At 48.1% G+C, this 24,427-nt stretch overlaps 1 protein-coding gene across 2 annotated transcripts in view; it reads right to left on the bottom strand.

Moving 5' to 3' along the window:
* PBX2 (PBX homeobox 2) overlaps positions 1-24,427 on the bottom strand; it is a 98,023-nt gene that overhangs the window by 43,606 nt on the left and 29,990 nt on the right. For both annotated transcript variants that reach the window (XM_089693916.1, XM_089693917.1), the window contains exon 2: positions 12,885-12,958. In XM_089693916.1, the coding sequence (XP_089550042.1) occupies positions 12,885-12,958 (74 nt within the window). The remainder of the gene's footprint in view (positions 1-12,884; positions 12,959-24,427) is intronic.

Genomic DNA, 24,427 nt, shown 5'->3' with positions numbered 1-24,427 from the left:
GTGGTGGATTGCTTTTCAGAGCAGTGGCTTTGTTGGTCACATGAGTGAATGAGCCCTAAAAAGCTGGGTATACATGTGGCGGCCATTTTCAGTCCACAGCAACCACAATTGAGTCACCTGAAAAAGCAAATAGGACTGCAAACAAAACTGTTAGAAATAAAATGTTCTACTGCCCATGAGTTTGATCGACCACCAGCATTAGGTGGGCCGCACAGTGGCTAAATGGTTAGCACGTCTGCCTGGCAGTACTAGGGTTGCTGGTTCGAATCTCAACCACGGCACCATAGACATGCTATAAACATATATATATATATGTGTGTGTATGTATGTATGTATGTATGTATGTAGCCTGGCAGTACTAGGGTCGCTGGTTCAAATCCCAACCACGGCACCACCTGCCTGGAGTTCGCATGTTCTCCCTGTGCCTGCCTGGGTTTCCTCTGGGTACTCAGGTTCCCTCCCACACTCCAAAGACATGCTATATATACACACACACACATCATACATACATATATATATATATATATATATATATACATACATACATACACACACATATATATATATATATAGCCTGGCAGTACTAGGGTCGCTGGTTCGAATCCAAACCATGGCACTACCTGCCTGGAGTTTGCATGTTCTCCCTGTGCCTGCATGGGTTTCCCCTGGGTACTCCGGTTTCTATTCTACTCTATTCTATTTCTACTCCGGTTAATTGGATCCTGTCTAAATTGGCCCTAGTATGTGTATGTATGAATGTAAGTTAGGAACCTTAGATTGTACACCCCTTCAGGGTTTGGGACCGATGTTAATGTACAATATATATATACACACACACGTAAATTGACGGTGCTATACAAGTACCTGTAATAAATAAATTATATATATATACACATACACACACGTAAAGCACTGGGTAAATTGACGGTGCTATACAAGTACCTGTAATAAATAAATAAATTAGGTGAATTTTGAAGTGAAAACTGGGCAATACATTGCAAATTCCATATTGTAAGATTAAAACGCATCAAAGAATGCAAAAAACAATGAAAATTTCCTTGAAAGCCATCTGTTTATTTTTGATCAGCAGATGTGATCCCATCCCGTTTCTAAACAATAAAAACCACAGTTTTGGGTCAAGGACTGCTTTGCAATTCTGACCAAAATTTGGAATGGAAGGTTCTATCGCTCTGTCAAATAGCAGCACGTATGGTCCGCTTTAGAGGGGTTCTCATTGTAGGATGTCAGAACCGGTGGTGGGTGCTTTGTGTTTTTTTTTTCCAGTTTTTTTTTTGCAGATCATAAAAAAAATAAATATAACTATTAATACACAATAGTCTAGAGATGCACCAGAGTAGAGCAACAGAAAAGACAACACAAGGAGGACACGGCGGTGAAAGAGCGGGCAGCAAATGAAGCAGCAATGGCTGATGGGAAGGGAGAGCACACCAGATTATATGAGTGTGTGTGCAGTGTCAGACATTTGATCCGCTGCTGCCCTCCCCCCCTCCATTACCAGCCTCGCAGCAGGGGGGGTGAGGGGACTACCATTAAATAAAAGGAGAAGAAGGAGAAGAAGCAGGAGGAGGAGGGGAACCATCCTACATTGTTATACAAATTAATGGACGCCCTCAGCTCCACTGTATACATGTGTAAACACTCCGCTGCTGTTTGCTGTGGAACATGTAAGCCTTTTGCTAGGCCTAAGAGAACGGGGCAATCCTGGAAGATTCCTACTTCTATATGGTATAAGAAAACAAACAATCAGTTTAGAGGTGAAAAGAGCAGAAACCAAGAGTGACCAGTTTCTCAATGTATGAACGCAAAATTGGTTACGAGTCGGAAGTTGGTCACCAGGTGGTAGACGATCGCGACTCCACAACGCAACCCTTTTCTTTTGATTACTGCATAGCACCTACAAGTGAACTTTTTTTGTTCACTTATGGGTTTTTGTTTTGGGTCACCTCCGCAGATTCAAAAAAGAAAAATAGCGCCTACTAATAAACTAAGCTTTTTCTGGGGGAATACCAGAGATCACAATAGTAAATTTCATCTAAGACAGATCAGCAGCCATGTACAGTATATGGTTTGATCCAACTATTCTCTAATTCAGTGGTCTCCAAACTGCAGCCTGTGGGCCGAATGTGGCTCTTAAGGCACTATTCCTCCCGCTGGTGCAAGGTACTGTTCCTCCCGCTGGTACAAGGTACTGTTCCTCCCGCTGGTACAAGGTACTGTTCCTCCCACTGGTACAAGGTACTGTTCCTCCCACTGGTACAAGGTACTGTTCCTCCCACTGGTACAAGGTACTGTTCCTCCCACTGGTACAAGGTACTGTTCCTCCCACTGGTACAAGGTACTGTTCCTCCCACTGGTACAAGGTACTGTTCCTCCCACTGGTACAAGGTACTGTTCCTCCCACTGGTGCAAGGTACTGTTCCCTCCACTGGTGCAAGGTACTGTTCCTTCCACTGGTGCAAGGTACTGTTCCCTCCACTGGTACAAGGTACTGTTCCTTCCACTGGTCCAAGGTACTGTTCCTCCCACTGGTCCAAGGTACTGTTCCTCCCACTGGTCCAAGGTACTGTTCCTCCCACTGGTCCAAGGTACTGTTCCTCCCACTGGTCCAAGGTACTGTTCCTCCCACTGGTCCAAGGTACTGTTCCTCCCACTGGTCCAAGGTACTGTTCCTCCCACTGGTCCAAGGTACTGTTCCTCCCACTGGTCCAAGGTACTGTTCCTCCCACTGGTCCAAGGTACTGTTCCTCCCACTGGTCCAAGGTACTGTTCCTCCCACTGGTGCAAGGTACTGTTCCTCCCACTGGTGCAAGGCACTGTTCCCTCCACTGGTGCAAGGCACTGTTCCCTCCACTGGTGCAAGGCACTGTTCCCTCCACTGGTGCAAGGCACTGTTCCCTCCACTGGTGCAAGGCACTGTTCCCCCCACTGGTACAAGGCACTGTTCCCCCCCACTGGTACAAGGCACTGTTCCCCCCACTGGTACAAGGCACTGTTCCCCCCACTGGTACAAGGCACTGTTCCCCCCACTGGTACAAGGCACTGTTCCCCCCACTGGTGCAAGGCACTGTTCCCTCCACTGGTGCAAGGCACTGTTCCCTCCACTGGTGCAAGGCACTGTTCCCCCCACTGGTGCAAGGCACTGTTCCCCCCACTGGTGCAAGGCACTGTTCCCCCCACTGGTACAAGGCACTGTTCCCCCCACTGGTACAAGGCACTGTTCCTTCCACTGGTACAAGGCACTGTTCCTTCCACTGGTACAAGGCACTGTTCCTTCCACTGGTACAAGGCACTGTTCCTTCCACTGGTACAAGGCACTGTTCCTTCCACTGGTACAAGGTACTATTCCCTCCACTGGTACAAGGTACTGTTCCCTCCACTGGTACAAGGTACTGTTCCTTCCACTGGTACAAGGTACTGTTCCTTCCACTGACACCAAAGATGGAGAACTATTTATCCCACTGACATCAACAATGGAGATTATTCTTTCCACTAATATAAATACCTCTTACTGCCCACAGGTGTTATGTAATTATTTTACCCCCACTGACCACCAAGACTGAGACCTTTTCTACTTTCACTGGCCACAGTCTGGACTTTCTGAAGTTGTTTTCTGGTCCAGTCAACTGGGGCTTTGGCATAAAGTGCAGGGCGTCTGGAACTGAAGGCTAAAGAGAAATGTTCCCAAAACTTAAAGCAGAGCTCCAGCCAAAAGAGGAAGTTCCACTTTAAAGACTGGTCCCCTACTCCCCATTAAGGATTGGCACCTTTGAGGAGCGTGTACCCGGAATTGACAGGTACCCGCTCCCACTTTCTCTGTGATTACCTAGGCGATCGGAAGCGGACGTTATCCCCCACCTCCCTCCCCATAGTCTTCTGGGACACGTGACAGGTCCCAGAAGACTACAGGACCATTCAGAAAGTGCAGCATTACTTACACATGTGCAGTGGGCACCCGGCTGTGAAACCGCAAGCTGTCACAGCCAGGTGACCACACTGAAGATGCTGGCATCGGGAACACCAGACAGCCGTTGAAACAGGCTGCGGGGTGGACATTGTGGGATCGTGGGAGAGGCGAGTGTCTGTTTTTTAAAAGTCAGCAGCTACAGTTTTTGTAGCTGCTGACCTTTATTTTTTTACAGTGTGATTGGAACTCCGCTGAAAAATTGGCCATAGATGGATCGAAACATGGGAAATGAGGATGCACATCAAGTGAATGGAGGAGGGCATGCGAGCAGACAGTTCTGGTACCAATTATTTTAGGGTAAGCTATTGGTCTATTGTCTGATCACTGTCCCCGAAGCTGAGATCTATCAGCTGGAGAGTTTTTTTGCTGTGCACAGACATGAGCTTGTTTCCTGGTGCAGCCAACTGGGCCTTTGGCTTAAAGTGCGGGGCATCTGGAACTCAAGGCTAAAGAGCAAAATTCCTGGACCTTAAAACTGGCCATAGATGGCTTGAAACATGAGAGATGAGGGTGCACATCCATTTATTGGAGGAGGGCATGCTAGAGAGGTTTTCTGCTGTCCACGGGTGTGAGATTGTTTCCCGTTCAGCCAACTAAGGCTTTAGCTTGAAGTGCGGGGCACCTAGCTAAAGAGCAAAGTTCCCTGCCCTTAAACTTGCCATAGATGGCTCGAAACATGGGAGCTAAGGATGTGTATCAAGTCAATAGAAGAGGGCATGGTACCATTAGGCCATTCACCCACGTGGGATCTGTCAGCTGTAGATGATTTCTGCTGTCCACAGACATGACATTGTCTCCTGGTCCAGCCAATGGTGCTTTGGTTTTAAGCGTGGGGCTTTGGGGACTAAACACAAGTCTAAAGAGCAAAGTACCCTGACCCTAATCTGGCCATAGACAGCTCAAATTTCAGCAGATGCTTGCTGAATCGGGATAAAATCTGAGCCGTGGGTGGCCCTGCATGAACCACCTGGCTTGACAAAAGTCTGGGTGGAAAATATTGGCCAAACAGTGATTGCATCCATCAATAATTGTGAAGGTTCCTTTTTCCATACTGTTTTGGGAGGAAATAGATTGATTTTTTCTTGCTGAGCCTGCTGGCTAAAACAAGAGAAATCAAACCGTGTATGGTTAGCCCCATACACACAATGAGAATATCGGACGAATAATTGTCTTTTTTTTTTTTCATGCTAGTCTCATATCGAAAGTGAAGAGGTTACTAAAGTTATGAAAATTCTTGAACGACAGAATATAAAATTGGAAGTGATGTCATTAATTTGTATTGTGTTTTCGGACGAACTATACTGGTTAAATAAAAATTGTATGATCTGGTATCGTACGAGAAAAATATTTGTGCTTGTCCCTTTCAAATAATATAGGATGAAAGCTGTGCACGAACGATCAGATTATCTTACGATCGCTTTGAAAGCGGTAATTTTTCCGTACAATTTTCTGATCATGTGTACTAGGCTTTAATCTGGTGGTACACAGAGCAAATTCCACCTAAAATTGAAGCCATGAGTGACCCTCTTGGCACCCTCCCATCTGACATCCTCTGGAAATCAAAGAAGGCGAATGGAAAATTGTCAGCTGAACAGTGTGTGCAACCAAACAGATGCAGCCGCTGTTCGTGTAATTGGAAGCCGCTGGTGCCAGTTGTCAGAATCCAATAGCCAGCATGGGAGATCCATCCATCCAAGCTGTTTAGCATGGATGGAGAAACCAATTGGTTTTCTCTTGTTGAGTTCATGGGCTGAATGACAGAACTCTATCCTTGTATGGCTGGCCTAATGCAGGCCATAGACGGGCCGTTTATCGGTCGAATTGACAGCAGATAAATGAAAAATCGGTTGGCCTTGTTGCCGATGCTGCCACCAATCTCCACGAAAAATGGCGGTTTTTCGTGGATTTTCCAGCATGACCCATAAAAATAAACGCGAAGATCTGCGAAAAACGGCTGACGGGCTGGCCCCACTAACGGCGTAAATATCAGCCGATATTTCGTGCGGACGAAAATTCGGCCGTCTATGGCCTGCATTAGGGTTTACCATACACAATCTGATACAATCTGACCATAGAATGTTTTCATAATCAAATTTAGATTTATTAAAGCTATGTACTAGAATACCATCTATTGTATCCAATCAATTTTTATCCACTCAGGCAGCCCTCTGCTGTTGGCAAATCTGAAGGAGATTGTACAATCTTGATTGTAATGTGTGTAGTGAGCTTAAGTCTAACCTGGAAAGTGTCTCCGACAGTAAAACAACACTTAAGGCTCCTTTCACACCTGTGCAACTCCATAGTCATGTGATTGCCATTGCAACTTTACATTGCCACTTTAATGCAACTTTGAATGCGACTTTGGCTTTGCCTGTTGCACAACTGTCGCATTGATGACATTAAGATGTGACTTTCAAACAAACTTTTTAGAGTTTACATTGCAGTCTATGGCACTCAAGTTGCACCCTTTTAAAAGTCATATAGATTTGACTGGCTTCTGCTGAAATACATGGGCTGTGACTTGTCATGAGACTTTATGGGGTTGATTTACTAAAGGTAAATAGACTGTGCACTGCAAGTGCAGTTGTTTTAGATCCGAGGGGAAGCTCTGATGATTTCTTTCATCCAATCATCTGCAAGCAAAAATACAGTTTTATTTATTTTTTCCTTGCATGTTCCTCTCAGATCTAGAGCAACTGCCCTTTCAGTGCACAGCCTATTTGCCTTTAGTAAATCAACCCCTATGTGTCCAAAGTCACATGACAAGTCGCACAAATGTAAATGGAGCTTAACCCTATCTTAACTGTACACTTGACCAGGGGCCGACTGACCATTTGGAAACTTGGGCACTGCCCGAGGGCCCGGGTTCAGTAGGGGGCCCCATGAGATGCCCCTGGTACTTTTTTCATAGGCTTTTTTGCGTTTGGGCAAGGACACAGGGGCCCCATGATCCCCTATTGCCCGGGGGCCCCATGAGTTGTCAGTTCGTCCCTGCACTTGACACCTAATCTAAAGCTGGCCATACATGGGTCGAACTTCGACCGATTTTTCGGCCGAAGAATAATCGGCCAATTATCGCTCTGTTAGTGGGTCAATGGCACCGGCCGATTTTCGTGGTCCTCCCCTTTTCGGTGATCGGCATGTTGGAAAATTTGTGAAAAAGACCGATTTTCACTCAATCAAATCGTACGATCGTTTTTCCAAAAAGAATATATGCATATGAGCCGTGACCTGGAAGGAACAGAAGTTTCACCTGTTATATGGGATGACCTTTATGACTTGGTCGGCCGATTTTCGAAATCGTTGATGGCACCATCGGACTACTGCGCGATAGACGTTTTCGATTTTCGGATGAAAAATCACTCGGAATTCGAACCATGTATGGCCTGCATGCCCTCAGGTTCAATTCATAAAACTAACACATCAGAATAACTGTCACAAAAAGTGACAGTTCGTTTCAGTGGACTCTAACGTGATTCAATAATTACAGTCACATGGCTAAAATGAAGGTACCGGTACTTGTCTATGTACTAAACTTTACGAACGGCGCCTCCTGAAGCAGAACTGTAAAAAAAAAACTAAAATTGTGAACCTGGTCTTTATTGCAGAATGGACATGCTTGCTCTCCTAAAATAAAACCAATGTACCATGAACACCACTAAATAAAAAAACAAAACAAAAAATACAGACACAAAATACCAATGTAGTTTCCGTCTCACAATCGCTTTTAGAATGGACAATGAGCTGCTCATGCACAGTTCAATGTATATTCTCAGCACAAGTTGGTGCCAGAATGAGTCAAATCCCATGCACACCTATGGGATTATATCATTCCTGCCACTCAAGATATCCGAAGCTTGTGAACCCGGAAGAAGACGCTGGCGTCGGCTTGGCAGGCGAATTTACCTACCTTCTACCGGTAGTATGATCATAGTAATAAAATTAGATTGTAAGCTTCTCTGCAGCAAAGACTCGTGTGGTTTTATGATCTATCCTGCAGCAATATAAAAGCTAAAACAATTTACTATCATTGGACAGCAATCGTCTGATGCAGCAGTGTTGTAAAAATACGTCTTTGATAAAAACTAAGTCTCCGATCGCCCACTGTCAGGGGATCTGGAGGAAATGATTGCTCTGCTGCGCACAAGCGCTTTGTAGCTATCCAGCAGAGAGCTAACTTTTTATTTAATCTGAAAAAATACTCAGAAAAGTGATCTGACAGGAGTCCATCCAATCAAAGCACAATATTTTCTGGCATGGGAAGGGCAGAAGTGAAATGGTGACATGGGAAGTGGGCTCTGGAACCCGGCGCTGCAAGACAGCTGCCCAATGATCCCCATTCAGTGGTGAATAACCATACACCTTGCTGATGATATCCCAGGACTCCTATTCACCCGAACGCTCTGTAGAGACGGGCTGTGCTCAACGTCACTCCAAATAGTGAACCGCCAGACACCGCTCTCCTGCTAAAGCGACATGACAGAGGGCACGCATGTCACCTCTGTTGCCATGGCAGCCAGAGGGGGGGGGGGGGGGGAGAGGTTAGAGAGCAACATGCCTGCACCCCACATGCTGTGCCCCATGCTGGCTGTCACTGAGCAGTTAAAATGGATTCTGGCCAAAGAGAGCCACCCCGCTGTGTGCATACAAATACCACAGCAGCGAGCAGCATGCAGCACGTTCAGGATAAGACGGTGTCCTCTATAGAAGCGCACAGCCATTGTGGCTGATCACACTGGAGCATTGCCATCAGCTACCAGTCACATCAACTGAAAAGTGTTTCTATATCTAGTAAGATTTTTAAAGAAATGATATGATTGGTCTGCATTACATAGTTAGTCTGGCTGAAAAAAGACAAAAGTCCATCCAGTTCAACCATAAAAAAAAATAAAATAATAGTTCTAATCCTATACCCACAGTTGATCCAGAAAAAGGCAAACAAACCCAGCAAAGCACGATCCAATTTGCTCCTGCAGGGGAAAAAATTCCTTCCTGATCCCCCGAGAGGCGATCGGATATTCCCTGGATCAACTTTAAGGTTAAAAATACCCTTTTTTATGTGCAGCTCCCCACCCCCAACCCCTCTTATTACTTACCTGAGCCTGATCCCAATTCAGTGAGCTTTCACTCTCTCACCCTCCTCACTGGCCATTGGCTTCTGCTGCTGTCAATCAAATCCAGTAACGAGAGAGCAAGGAGTAGGGCCGATACGCACTGTGCGTCAATAGACACACACAGCGCGGCACAGGATTGAGCCCGCATATGTGGCACCACGGGAAGCAGCTTCCTAAGGGGGCATACAGGAGGAGCCCAGAGTGCCGTCAGGGGATCCCAGATGATGAGGATTGGGGCCGCTCGGTGTGAAACCATTGCAGATAGCAGGTAAGCATAACATGTTTGTTATTACAAAAAAAAGAAAGAAGGAAGAAGAAAGAAGGAAGGAGGAAGGAGGAAGAAGAAAGAAGGAGAAAGAAGAAGGAAGAAGAAGGAAGAAGAAAGAAGAAAGAAGAAAAAAAAAGAAAGAAGAAAGAAAAAAGAAAGAAGAAACCTTCACATTCACTTTAATTTTTTTTTCAACTTTATTGGAATGTCAAAGCGACAATCCATTAATACCTATGCACCGCTGCTCCTCTGGTGTGGAACCTACGGTGAATTTGGGTGACCTGGTGCGTTGCAGAAAAATACAACACGTCTGAATATTTCTGCAATGCACTGCGACTCAACACAAGGCAGCGTTGTAGTGTGAACAGTGAGTGGTGATGATCATGCTGGTAGGTGAATTGGCTCCTGTCTAAACTGGCCCTAGTATGTGTATGTATGAATGTGAGTTAGGGACCTTAGACTGTACACCCCTTGAGGGTTAGGGACTGATGTGAATGTACAATATATATGTAAATTGACGGCGTTATACAAGTACCTGTAATAATAATAATCAGGTGCAGATATAAAAAAAAAAACGCAGTGTGAACAGGTCCTTAGTTCCACTTTCATTCACACTATAGGCAGTGACGGTCCTTTCTCTGCACCTGCTCAATCCCAGTCACCACATGGGCACATAGAAGGCAATTGGTTCCCTACTTTACACTATCAAGATGCCTTACGTTGGGTTGCAGTGCGTGTTGCATATAAATGCACATAATCTGCACACAAGAGCTCACCTGAAGTCACTGTCCGTAAGGCTACTTTCACACTGATTCGCCGCAAAAACGCATAGGAGTTTTTACCGTGGGTTTTTAAAGGACACCTGACCTAAAACTGCACCAAAACCACTTCTCAGAGGTGTTTTCCATTTATTTCAATGGGAAGAGGTGTTTTTGGGGCTTTTTTTTTTTTTTTTTAACTCCCCAAACATGCCCCATAGATGCTGCAAGCAGGAGTTTTTACACAGCACCACAAACGCCTCAGTGTGAAAACATAGATATACATTTACATACACAGGGAAGCAGTTTTCTTGAGCCTTTCAGGCGCTTTAACACAAAAACGCTTGAAAAACTCCTCAGTGTGAAAGCAGCCTAGCACAGCTACGGTGCACAGAAATGTATGTAATGTAAAGCGCTGCGCAAACTGTTCGCGCTATATAAATCCTGTAAAATAATAATAATAATATGTCACTTTGACATTTCAATAAAGTTAAAAGAAAATTATAACTGCTGGCCATAATGTAGACTAAAGCATGCACTTAGTGTGAATGACCCTAAAGTGGAACTAAAGCCCCCTATCCTTTGCAGCGAAGGGCAGCTTAAAGCTCAATTCCAGGAATTCAGCCACTTTGTAAAAAGTGCAGGCACACTATGAGTTAAGTCAAAGGAGGCGCAAGGCAGATATTTATATCTGACAGGTTTAATGGGGCTGTGAGTGAGGAGAGAAAGGCACACAGAGCAGCTATAACTGCACCTCTCATCCACTGCACACTCAGAGAAGCCTTTGTATTTCGTAAATGAGTTCACATAATACAAAGGCTTCTGTGATTGGACAAAAGGAGGAGAGGGGCAGGCATAGCAGCTGCACCGACTCGAATATTGAAGATGCTTAGACCTGAAGCATCAGTATTGGGCTTCCAGAAATACAAACAGCCAGAGTGCAATAAAACTGTCAGATGCAAAATATAGAGATGAGACCAGGAGGTGTCATGCACCTCCATGGACTTATAGTATGCCTTCAATTTTTTTGCTTTAGAGCAAAGTCTCAAATTAAAAAAAAAAATGCATGTATTGTCTCTTCTTCAGTAAAGTAAATCTACCGGCCTGAGCACAGTGTTCCCACAAATGTACACTGAGCTGCATGTGACATTCCGGCATGGTGCCTGTGTGCGGAGAGGACTGAACCCCTGTGTGTCATCCTGTGCCAGCCAAGCAAGATGGCTGAAGACCATCTTCCAGAAGTAGCCGGGGAGAAGACGCCTACACTGGTGACGGACCTTGCAGGCATTGGACCGCTGAAGCAGAGGTAAGTATTACAGACTTTAGTCCAACTTTAAGTTGAGCGCTGCTATGCTTAAATTGGCACCCGAGACAGTTAGGACCAGAGGTGTGCCTTGAATGTCATGCTTTTCGGAATATCGGTGGCTTAAGTTATGCTTTAAATGAAAGCTCTCCTTATTGCTTGGCTGCATTGAGCCATTCAACGCAATAACTTTTTTTTTGGCCCCAGGCTTCAGAGCACATTAAGTACATGGGGAGCGTGTGGATCTTATTGCGCTATAATGCAGCGGTCAATCACCGGTTCAGTAGGACTTCAGCCAGCACCACCAACATGGGACGAGTACCTTTATATGGGTGCAAGAAGGGTTTCACTGTTTGCTCCTTGTCTGGTTACCAAGACAAGGAACAACCCAGCTACAACTCGCCTAAGCTTTCAACATCCATCTATGGTAATCATATTACCACACAAGGATCCAATAGGGAAGGTTGGACTTCAACAGAATGGCTGCTGTACAAAATGGGGCTGGAAGGATAGGTTGGAGTCCAGAATGACACCAAGTACTCTGACCTGCGGGGCGGGTTTGATGGTAGCGTTGTTCGATGTGATAGAGAAGTCAATGGGGGGTGGTGTCTGGGCTGGGGGGAAGACAAGAAACTCGGTCTTGGAGAGGTTCAGTTTAAGGAAGTGGAGCGACATCCAGTCTGATATGACGCTCAGTAGGTGTGTGATTCGGGCGGAGACCGAGGGGGTGAGGTGGGAGGTGGAGAGATAGATTTGTGTGTCGTCGGCATAGAGGTGGTAGATGAAGCCGTGAGAGTGTATGAGTTGGCCAAGGGAGGAGGTGTAGATGGAGAAGAGAAGGGGCCCGAGGACAGAGCCTTGAGGGACCCCAACAGAGAGGGGGAGTGAGAGGGAGGTGGTAGCATTATAGATAACGCTAAAAGAGCGTTGTGACAGGTAGGATGAGAGCCAGGAGAGAGCAGAATCTCTGAGGCCAAGGGAGTGTAGTTTTTTTGAGGAGGGGGTGGTTGACTGTGTCGAAGGCCGTAGAGAGGTCAAGGAGTAGGAGCACTGAATAGTGGCCATTAGCTTTGGCGGTTAGCAGGTCGTTGGAGAGTTTGAGTAAGGCAGTTTCGGTGGAGTGTAGGGGACGGAATAGTAGAATAATGCTGATATACTCTATTCAATAGAGAGTTCTTATTATGGGATTCTACAGGGTAACAAGTGTGCCCCTTTATTATATAGTTGATTCCGGAATTGTGCATCTAGAAGATTCTATGTTCTTCAAAACTTTACATGTCAGTCATTCAACTGATCTTTTTCTCCCACCTGTATACAAAGACTTTATATGGATCCTGGTCTGGGATCATATGAATCGTTTATATCTAAATGGTACACCACTGCTCATGTACTGAATGGGCAGCACTGACTCTCTGTACAGTAAATACCCATGATATGGAGGGTGAATATCACTTACCCGTCTTCTCTTTAATCTCACAGAGCACACTGAAGAGGGCTGGTTTCATCCTGTGGCAGTTTAAGGCGTGCTTCCTGTATAGAGAGAGAAGTATAGAGTTACTAATAATTCCTATGTAGAGGATGGTAATAAAATAAAAAGTGAATATCAAGTGATTTGCTACATATTTCTTTTGTTGATTATGGTCAGGACTAAATCAAAAATAAAACAGAATCAGACAGTTAGGACATTATTTTTTTATTTCAGGTACTTATAGAGCGCCATCAATTTACGCAGTGCTTTTACATATATATTGTACATTCACATCAGTCCTTGACCCCCAAGGGGCGTACAATCTAAGGTCCCTAACTCACTTTCATACATACACATACTAGGGCCAATTTAAACAGGATCCAGTTAACCTACCAGCATGTCTTTGGAGTGTGGGAGAAATCCAGAGTACCCGGAGGAAACCCATGCAGGCACAGGGAGAACATGCAAACTCCAGGCAGGAGGTGCCATGGCTGGGATTCGAACCAACGACCCTAGTACTGCCAGGCGGAAGTGCTAAACATCTACCCAGGACATATTAAATATTATCTTGCATTCTCCTTTAGAGCCAGCAGGCGGCGTACTTGTTTCTATTTTTATGTTCAGCATTGTATCTTTGCTGATAGAACCCTCAAAGAAGCCCAATATTAACCAGCCATCACACACTATATTGCCAAACGTATTGGGCCCGCCCTCCAAATCACTGGATTCAGGTGTTCCAATCACCTCCATGACCACAGGTGTATACAATCAAGCCCCTAGGCATGCAGACTGCTTCTACAAACATTTGTGAAAGAATGGGTCGCTCTCAGGAGCTCAGTGACTCCAAGCGTGGTACCGTGATAGGTTGTCACCTATGCAATAAGTCCATTCGTGACATTTCCTGGCTACTAAATATTCCACGGTCAACTGTTAGTGGTATTATAACAAAGTGGAAGCAACTGGGAACAACAGCAACTCAGCCACCAAGTGGTAGGCCACGTAAAATGATAGAGCGGGGTCAGCGCATGTTGAAGCGCACAGTGCGCAGAAGTCATCAACTATCTGCAGAGTCAATAGCTAAACACCTCCAAACTTTGTGTGGCCTTCAGATTAGCACAACAACTGTGTGTAGAGAGCTTCATGGAATGGGTTTCCATGGCCGAGCAGCTGCACCCAAGCCTTACATCACCAAGTGCAATGCAAAGCGTTGGATGCAGTAGTGTAAAGCACACCACCACTGGACTCCAGAGCAGTGGAGGAGTGTTCTCTGGAGTGACGAATCACGCTTCTCTCTCTGGCAATCTGATGGACATGTCTGGGTTTGGTGGTTGCCAGGAGAACGGTACTTGCCTGACTGCATTGTGCCAAGTGTAAAGTTTGGTGGAGGGGGGATTACGGTGTGGGGTTGTTTTTCAGGGGTTGGGCTTGGCCACTTAGTTCTAGTGAAGGGAACTCTTAAGGCGTCAGCATACCAAGATATTTTGGACAATTTCATGCTCCCAACTTTGTGGGAACAGTTTGGGGATGGCCCCTTCCTGTTCCAACATGACTGCACACCAGTGCACAACGCAAGGTCCATAAAGACATGGATGAGCCAGTTTGGGGTGGAGGAACTTGACTGGCCTGCACAGAGTCCTGACCTCAACCCAATAAAACACCTTTGGGATGAATTAGAGCGGAGACTGCGAGCCAAGCCTCCTCCCCCGACATCAGTGCCTGACTTCACAAATCTGCTTCTGGAAGAATGGTCAAACCTTCCCATAGACACCCTCCTAAACCTTGTGGACGGCCTTCACAGAAAAGTTGAAGCTGTTATAGCTGCAAAGGGCAGGCCTGATTCCTTGCTACACTATATTGCCAAAAGTATTGGTCGGTCTGCCTTTACACGCAAAAGAACTTTAATGTCATCCCAGTCCTATTCCGTAGGGTTTAATATTAAAGTTCATGTGTGTAAAGGCAGACGTCCCAATGCTTTTGGCAATATAGTGTAGCAAGGAATCAGGCAAAAAAACCTGCAAAACAAGCAACATCTGTTGTCATGTCTCCCCAGCTAACCCATAATTGTGCTGTCTAATAAATGTTTATTTGTAAAACAAAGATTGCAAACAAAAAAATACAATAAGAAATAAAACAAAAAAAAAAAATAAATAAAATTGCCTATTGTGTGCAGTGGTTTTGCACAGAGCAGCCTGGATCCTCCTCTTCTCAGGGCTCCCTGCAGTCTCTCCTGGCCCCTCCCTCCTGTCGGGTGTCTCCAGAGCAACCAGCTTGCTAAGGGGGCACCCGCTACTTCGTTTGTCCATTCACATATGGAGCTGTGGCTTGGCCGTCTCAGCCAATGAGGAGGCAGAGACCCAGGACAGCCGAGGCTATCATTCACATTGCTGGATCGCGATGAGGTTCAGGTAAGTATTGAGGGGGCTGGGGGCACTGCTGCACACAGGTGTTTTACAGGCCTTTACAAACACTTTAAAATGCTCATTTCAACACATATTGCACAGCCATAGTCCGCTGCGGTTATCATCAGGAAACCCAAGCTAAGAAATGTCATGCAGCCATCACTGGAGCGAATGTAGACAGGGAGTGGCTGCAAAAGATCAGCAGTGCTAATACATACCAAAGATTAAAAAAAAAAAAAAAAAAGACAGCGAGCGAGAAGAGGGAGAGCGAGCGAGAAGAGAGCGAGGAGAGAGAGCGCGCGAGCGAGGAGAGAGAGCGCGCGAGCGAGGAGAGAGAGCGCGCGAGCGAGGAGAGAGAGCGCGCGAGCGAGGAGAGAGAGCGCGCGAGCGAGAAGAGAGCGCGCGAGCGAGAAGAGAGAGAGAGCGCGAGAAGAGAGAGAGAGCGCGAGAAGAGAGAGAGAGCGCGAGAAGAGAGAGAGAGCGCGAGAAGAGAGAGAGAGCGCGAGAAGAGAGAGAGAGCGCGAGAAGAGAGAGAGAGCGCGAGAAGAGAGAGAGAGCGCGAGAAGAGAGAGAGAGCGCGAGGAGAGAGAGAGAGCGCGAGGAGAGAGAGAGAGCGCGAGGAGAGAGAGAGAGCGCGAGGAGAGAGAGAGAGCGCGAGGAGAGAGAGAGAGCGCGAGCGAGGGGAGAGAGAGCGCGAGCGAGGGGAGAGAGAGCGCGAGCGAGGGGAGAGAGAGCGCGAGCGAGGGGAGAGAGAGCGCGAGCGAGGGGAGAGAGAGCGCGAGGAGAGAGAGAGAGCGCGAGGAGAGAGAGAGAGCGCGAGGAGAGAGAGAGAGCGCGAGCGAGGGGAGAGAGAGCGCGAGCGAGGGGAGAGAGAGCGCGAGCGAGGGGAGAGAGAGCGCGAGCGAGGGGAGAGAGAGCGCGAGCGAGGGGAGAGAGAGCGCGAGCGAGGGGAGAGAGCGCGCGAGCGAGGGGAGAGAGCGCGCGAGCGAGGGGAGAGAGCGCGCGAGCGAGGAGAGAGAGCGCGCGAGCGAGGAGAGAGAGCGCGAGCGAGGAGAGAGAGCGCGCGAGCGAGGAGAGAGAGCGCGCGAGCGAGGAGAGAGAGCGCGCGAGCGAGGAGAGAGAGCGCGCGAGCGAGGAGAGAGAGCGCGCGAGCGAGGAGAGAGAGAGCGCGAGCGAGGAGAGAGAGAGCGCGAGCGAGGAGAGAGAGAGCGCGAGCGAGGAGAGAGAGAGCGCGAGCGAGGAGAGAGAGAGTGCGCGAGCGAGGAGAGAGAGAGTGCGCGAGCGAGGAGAGAGAGAGTGCGCGAGCGAGGAGAGAGAGCGCGAGCGAGGAGAGAGAGAGCGCGAGCGAGGAGAGAGAGAGCGCGAGCGAGGAGAGAGAGAGTGCGCGAGCGAGGAGAGAGAGAGTGCGCGAGCGAGGAGAGAGAGAGTGCGCGAGCGAGGAGAGAGAGCGCGAGCGAGAAGAGAGAGAGAGAGCGCGAGCGAGGAGAGAGAGAGAGAGCGCGAGCGAGGAGAGAGAGAGAGAGCGCGAGCGAGGAGAGAGAGAGCGCGAGCGAGGAGAGAGAGAGAAAGCGCGAGCGAGGAGAGAGAGAGCGCGAGCGAGGAGAGAGAGAGTGCGCGAGCGAGGAGAGAGAGAGTGCGCGAGCGAGGAGAGAGAGCGCGAGCGAGGAGAGAGAGAGAGAGCGTGAGCGAGGAGAGAGAGAGCGCGAGCGAGGAGAGAGAGAGCGCGAGCGAGGAGAGAGAGAGCGCGAGCGAGGAGAGAGAGAGAGAGCGTGAGCGAGGGGAGAGAGAGAGAGAGCGCGAGCGAGGAGAGAGAGAGAGAGCGCGAGCGAGGAGAGAGAGAGAGAGCGCGAGCGAGGAGAGAGAGAGAGAGCGCGAGCGAGGAGAGAGAGAGAGAGCGCGAGCGAGGAGAGAGAGAGAGAGCGCGAGCGAGGAGAGAGAGAGAGAGCGCGAGCGAGGAGAGAGCGCGAGCGAGGAGAGAGAGAGCGCGAGCGAGGAGAGAGAGAGCGCGAGCGAGGAGAGAGAGAGCGCGAGCGAGGAGAGAGAGAGCGCGAGCGAGGAGAGAGAGCGCGAGCGAGAAGAGAGAGCGCGAGCGAGAAGAGAGAGCGCGAGCGAGAAGAGAGAGCGCGAGCGAGAAGAGAGCGAGCAAGGAGAGAGCGAGCGCGAGCGAGAAGAGAACGCGAGCAAGAAGAGAGTGAGCGGGAGCGAGAAGAGAACGCGAGAAGAGAGCGCGAGCGAGAAGAGAGCGCGAGCGAGAAGAGAGCGCGAGCGAGAAGAGAGCGCGAGAAGAGAGTGCGAGAAGAGAGCGCGAAGAAAGTGAGCGCGAGCGAGAAGAAAGTGAGCGCGAGCGAGAGAGAGCGAGCATGAGCAAGAGAGAGCAAGCGCGAGTGCGAAGAGAGAGCGCGAGCGAGCGCAAGGAGTGAGCGCGAAGAGAGAGCGCGAAGAGAGCGCGAGCGAGGAGAGAGAGCGCGCGAGCGAGAAGAGAGCGCGCGAGCGAGAAGAGAGCGCGCGAGCGAGAAGAGAGCGCGCGAGCGAGAAGAGAGAAAGAGCGCGAGAGCGAGAAGAGAGAAAGAGCGCGAGAAGAGAGAAAGAGCGCGAAAAGAGAGAGAGAGCGCGAGAAGAGAGAGAGAGCGCGAGGAGAGAGAGAGAGCGCGAGGAGAGAGAGAGAGCGCGAGGAGAGAGAGAGAGCGCGAGGAGAGAGAGAGAGCGCGAGCGAGGGGAGAGAGAGCGCGAGCGAGGGGAGAGAGAGCGCGAGCGAGGGGAGAGAGAGCGCGAGCGAGGGGAGAGAGAGCGCGAGCGAGGGGAGAGAGAGCGCGAGCGAGGGGAGAGAGAGCGCGAGCGAGGGGAGAGAGAGCGCGAGCGAGGAGAGAGAGCGCGCGAGCGAGGAGAGAGAGCGCGCGAGCGAGGAGAGAGAGCGCGCGAGCGAGGAGAGAGAGCGCGCGAGCGAGGAGAGAGAGCGCGAGCGAGGAGAGAGAGCGCGCGAGCGAGGAGAGAGAGCGCGCGAGCGAGGAGAGAGAGCGCGCGAGCGAGGAGAGAGAGAGCGCGAGCGAGGAGAGAGAGAGCGCGAGCGAGGAGAGAGAGAGCGAGGAGAGAGAGAGCGAGCGAGGAGAGAGAGAGAGTGTGCGAGCGAGGAGAGAGAGAGTGCGCGAGCGAGGAGAGAGAGCGCGAGCGAGAAGAGAGAGAGAGAGAGCGCGAGCGAGGAGAGAGAGAGAGAGAGCGCGAGCGAGGAGAGAGAGAGAGAGCGCGAGCGAGGAGAGAGAGAGAGAGAGCGCGAGCGAGGAGAGAGAGAGCGCGAGCGAGGAGAGAGAGAGCGCGAGCGAGGAGAGAGAGAGAGAGCGCGAGCGAGGAGAGAGAGAGAGCGCGAGCGAGGAGAGAGAGAGAGAGCGCGAGCGAGGAGAGAGAGAGAGAGAGCGCGAGCGAGGAGAGAGAGAGAGAGAGCGCGAGCGAGGAGAGAGAGAGCGCGAGCGAGGAGAGAGAGCGCGAGCGAGGAGAGAGAGCGCGAGCGAGAAGAGAGAGCGCGAGCGAGAAGAGAGAGCGCGAGCGAGAAGAGAGAGCGCGAGCGAGAAGAGAGAGCGCGAGCGAGAAGAGAGCGAGCAAGGAGAGAGCGAGCGCGAGCGAGAAGAGAACGCGAGCAAGAAGAGAGTGAGCGGGAGCGAGAAGAGAACGCGAGAAGAGAGCGCGAGCGAGAAGAGAGAGCGAGCGAGAAGAGAGCGCGAGCGAGAAGAGAGCGCGAGAAGAGAGTGCGAGAAGAGAGCGCGAAGAAAGTGAGCGCGAGCGAGAAGAAAGTGAGCGCGAGCGAGAGAGAGCGAGCATGAGCAAGAGAGAGCAAGCGCGAGTGCGAAGAGAGAGCGCGAGCGAGCGCAAGGAGTGAGCGCGAAGAGAGAGCGCAAAGAGAGCGCGAGCGTGGAGAGCGAGCGCGGAGAGAGAGGAGAGAGAGCGAGCACGGAGAGTGCGAAGAGAGAGAAGAGAGAGCGAGCGCGGAGAGCGCGAAGAGAGCGAGCGCGGAGAGCGAGCAGAGAGCGAGAAGAGAGAGGAAAGCGAGCGCGGAGAGTGCGAAGAGAGAGCGAGCGCGGAGAGCGCGAAGAGAGAGCGAGCGCAGAGAGCGTGAAGAGAGAGCGAGCGCAGAGAGCGTGAAGAGAGAGCGAGCGCAGAGAGCGAGAAGAGAGCGCGAGCTAGAGAAGAGAGCGCGAGCTAGAGAAGAGAGCGCGAGCTAGAGAAGAGAGCGCGAGCTAGAGAAGAGAGCGCGAGCTAGAGAAGAGAGCGCGAGCTAGAGAAGAGAGCGCGAGCTAGAGAAGAGAGAGAGCTAGAGAAGAGAGAGAGTGAGAAGAGCGTGAGAGAGAGAAGAGCGTGAGAGAGAGAAGAGCGAGAAGAGAAGAGAGAGAGAGCAAAAAGAGCGAGTGAGCGTGAGAGAGATTTCTAGTTTAATTTTAAAAAAGATGGCAGTTGTTTATGATACAAGCTGCTTGCGCATATTGTATGCAATTTCAACACAGTCATGCAGTCCCCAAGCAGGTAGGGCTCTCAGTGGGAGTTGGGTCCAGAATCCCAGCACTGCAAATCAAGCATTCGTACTACAAAGCCACCACGCCACTCTAATATATGTGCATTGTGTATAGAGACTTGATCTCATACAGTTCAGACTGATCATGATTCATGTATAGATCCCGCGTTACTGTCCAGCGCAGCGTGCTCATTATCAGTGTACAGGGATGCTGTTAAATGATACAACCGGCACAATCATTATTCATAAACAAAGACTTATTATACAGTGTATGTGGCAGTTGGAGGGGGTCTGGGTAATTATCGGAGTGGAGAGACGGCCTATCATCATAGCAGTGTGTCTGTACCACGGGGGCAATTATTCATCTATACAGACTCCATATCATTATACAGTGAAGTCTGATCATTAGATGTGTATATACTATCAGTATTTTATCTGCTGGGCCAACTCAACTGCTACAGTCCTCAGCAATGGTTTATTTGTATATTTACTATACTATGTGCCTATTACCTTTAGGTAGATTATCAATATTATAGAATTGATATTAAACCCTCATTTTTTTTAAATCAATTTCAGCAGCTAATTTAATCACTTACCAAGTATGCAGTTTCTTTATCTATTAATCCTTGCCTATGCTCCGGTATAAGCCGGTGCCATGATCGCTGCCCCAGGTGTTTCAGTGTAGCTGCTTTCTCTTGCAGCATCCTATGGAGCCACCCTTGTATACAGGGACTAGAGCTGTGTTTCCCTACACTGTGTACACCAATAGAAACACACAGCACCGATGTGATCCTTGATGGCCATTTTGAGTCAGCAAGGTTTAGATAAGGGTGCATAAATGGGGAGCTTCCTGCGAGTGGCTAGTGTAGGGAGAGACCACTGAAACAGACACTGTTGGCATTTCTCTTCAGCCACTTCTTGAGCTACATTGAACTGCAAGTTATTTCCCTAAGCGGCGCTCTCCCACTAGAGTTCTGTAACGTTGGCATTCTGCTTAATACAAGTTTCAAACTTATTGCAACTGGATTCGGTGTGTTCACTGTTACCGCATGGCACCTCTCCCCCAGGTTTCCGGGTGGCTCCTTTCTCTTGCAGTGTCCTATGAATTCGCCTTTGTATATAGTTTTGCTTACCTACACTGTGTACATCAATAGAAACACACAGCCCCATAGCTTAGGATGGCAAGGCACTCACCTGCTCCTCATTTTTCCCTTCTTCAAGCTAACAACAGACTGGCTGCAGACTGCACTATCATTGTTAACTCGTTTGTGTGAAGCCCACAAGTTCAGGGAAGCAGCATTGAGACAGCAGAGGCCAGCAGCATTGAAAGCTTTAAACTACAACTGCTGGGGTAAGAATATTAAGGCCCCTTGTATACGGGGCTGTCCCACTGCAGAGCACCGGGGAGGAACACGCAGCGTCGGCCCCATTGCAGGCAGCCTGTCAAAGTCCATAGCAGGCGGACACTGGACTGGGCCGGACACTGGACTGAGTGGTACCTGTGCCTCCAGACATGAAGAAGACCTGCGTACCGTCATCCCTGAACACGCAGGGCCCTAAATGAGGATACCAATCAGTACAGCTTTCAGCCCCAAGTGCAAGGGGTCAAGCAAATACTTTACTGGGGAATGTTGATTTTATTGTGCTTAATATGCCAAGCTAAAAAACTCGGAGAGTAGAAGACTACTTTACACGTGGGGAGAATGGGGAGCATGGGGGGAGGCTGAGCGATACCGTGAGTTGCATGGTGTCACTTGTACATGACTGGCATTTGCCACTGCTGATTGCACTGCATGTGATGCGTTTTGGGCACATTGTTTGGGGTGCCTGACTTCCAGCATGCACCTGTGAAACATGGACATGCGGCTCAAAAAACTCAACAAAACTAAACCGTGATGCATTTTTGATGTGTTTTCATTCATCTCTATGGGAAGCTGCAGTTTTTAAAAGCACAACAAAAGACGCAGCATGTAGGACTTTTTCAAAATGCACCACACCAGCAGCACAGTGGTGTGAAGGATTTAAGGAGGAAATATTTTTTATAGCATTTTTTTTATTGCAAAAAAGCTTTATGCAGGCCATAGACGGGTCGAACATCAGCCGATTTTTCAAAAAAAAAAAAAAAGGAAAAAAAATCGGCCATTCGTTCTGCCGACGTTACCAACGGTATATTAAAAAAAAAAAAAAAAAAAAAAAAAAAAAAATCGGCCGACAAAGTTCACCCCATAACTTCTGTCCCTTGCAGGTCACGGCTCATGCGCGTATTTTTTAACGGTAAAACGATCCGCCGGGAAAATCGGCCGATTGTCAAAATCAGCCGCGAATTTTCCAACATGACAGATAAAAAAAAAAAAACTGTACAAAAAACCTGAAAAATGGCAGACCAATTAACCCACTAACAGTGCAGGAAAAAAAAAAAAAAAAAAAAAAAAAAATCGGCCGATTTTCGACCCGTCTATGGCCGGCATTAGTGTGAGGGGGGCACAAAGGACAAAAATAATTTAACTTGTTGGTGCTGAGAGTACCCATACATGCGGCCTCTTGGTGGGTGGGCCTTGGCACTGAGAGACTGCATACAGGTGCAGCTCAAATTAGAATATCATCAAAAAGTTACATTTATTTCAGTAATTCAAGTCAAAATGTGAAACTCATATTATATAGATTCATTACATACAGAGTGATCTATAAAGCGTTTTTCGTTTACATTTTGATAGATTATAGCTTACAGCTAGTGAAAACCCAAAATTCAGTATCTCAGAAAGTTAGAATATTATGAAACAGTTCAATATTGTAGACTCATGGGGGTTTATTTACTAAAGCTGGAGAGTCCAAAATCAGACTCCCTTCTGCATAGAAACCAATCAGCTTCTAACCTCAGCTTGTTCAATGAAGCTTTGGCAATGAAACCTGGAAGCTGATTGGTTTCTATGCAGAAGGGAGTCTGATTTTGGACTCTCCAGCTTTAGTAAATAAACCCCATGGTGTCAAACTTTAATCCGGTAATTAAGTCAAAACACCTGTAAAGGTTTCCTGAGCCTTTAAATGATCTCTCAGTCTGGTTCAATAGGTTACACAATTATGGGGAAGACTGTGGACTTGAAAGTTGTCCAGAAAACACCTTCCACAAGGAGGGTAAGTCACAAAAGGCTATTGCTAAAGAAGCTGGCGGTTCACAGAATGCTGTAGCCAAGCATGTTAATAGAAAGTGTAGTAGAAAAGAGGTGTACAAGCATCAGGGATAACTGCAATCTTGAGAGGATTGTGAAGCAAAAGGACATTCAAAAATTGGTGGAGATTTACAAGGAGTGGACTATGGCTGGTGTCAGTGCTTCAAGAGCCACCAAACACAGACGTATCCAGGACATGGGCTACAACTGTCGCATTCCTTGTGTTAAGCCACTCCTGAATCAGAGACAGAAGCGTCTTACCTGGGCAAAAGAGAAAAAGGACTGGACTGCCGCTCAGTGGTCCAAAGTCCCCTTTTCGGATGAAAGTAAATTTTGCATTTCATTTGGAAATCAAGGTCCCAGAGTCTGGAGGAAGAGTGGAGAGGCACAGGATCCAAGTTGCATGAGGTCCAGTGGGAAGTGTCCTTAGTCAGTGATGATTTGGGGAGCCATGTCATGTGCTGGTGTTGGTCCACTGTGTATTATCAAGTCCAAAGTCAGCGTAGCCCTCTACCAGGAAATTCTAGAGCACTTCATGCCTCCCTCTGCTGATTAGCTTTATGGAGATGCTGATTTCATTTTCCAGCAGGACTTGGCACCTGCCCACACTGCCAAAAGTACCTGGTTTAATGATCATGGTATTACTGTGCTTGATTGGCTAACAAACTCGCCTGACCTGAACCCCATAGAGAATCAGTGGGGTATTGTGAAGGGGAAGATGAGACACACCGGATCCAACAATGCAGACCAGCTGAAGGCCACTATCAAAGCAACCTGGGCTTCCATAACACCTCAGCAGTGCCACAGCCTGATCGCCTCCTTGCCACGCCACATTGATGCAGTAATTAATGCATAAGGAGCCCCAACCAAGTATTGAGTGCATACTATACTGTACACGGACATACGTTTCCATAAGCCAACATTTCTGTATTAAAAGTCCTTTTTTTAATTGGTCTTATGTAATATTCTAATTTTGGTACTGTAAGCCATAATCATCAAAATTCAAAGAAGGAAATGTTTGAAATGTATCACTCTGTGTGTAATGAATCTATAGAATATACAAGTTTCACGTTTTGAATTGAATTACTGAAATAAATTAACTTTTTGATATTCTACTTTAGTGTGATGCACCTGTATATGCGTACAAAAATATAAACAAAGCTGTGCAAAGAGAGTGCACCATGCCTTCATGCACACTTGACGTTTTTACAGGGGCTGTTTTTGGTTTTTGACGGGGGGGGTTTTTCTACAGCCAGTAAACCCCCCCAGCATGTTATCCTATGTGTCCATGCACACATAGACTGTAATCAATGTTTTTTTGGCTGGGACGATTTTTGTCTAGAAAAAAAACCCCAGAACTAGTGGGTTTCTAGAGGAGTTTTTAGCTGTAAAAATGCTCTAACGCATCAAAATGTGGTAAAACACCACAAACAAGCTTTTTTTAGCGTTTTTTTTTGGACAAAAAAA

This window comes from Staurois parvus, unplaced genomic scaffold (genome assembly GCF_062004578.1).
Source record: "Staurois parvus isolate SC_StPar_1 unplaced genomic scaffold, SC_StPar_1.0 ptg000640l, whole genome shotgun sequence".
NCBI lineage: Eukaryota > Metazoa > Chordata > Amphibia > Anura > Ranidae > Staurois > Staurois parvus.
The sequence above is the reverse complement of the archived record's forward strand: the minus strand, read 5'-3'. Positions and strand labels throughout refer to the sequence as shown.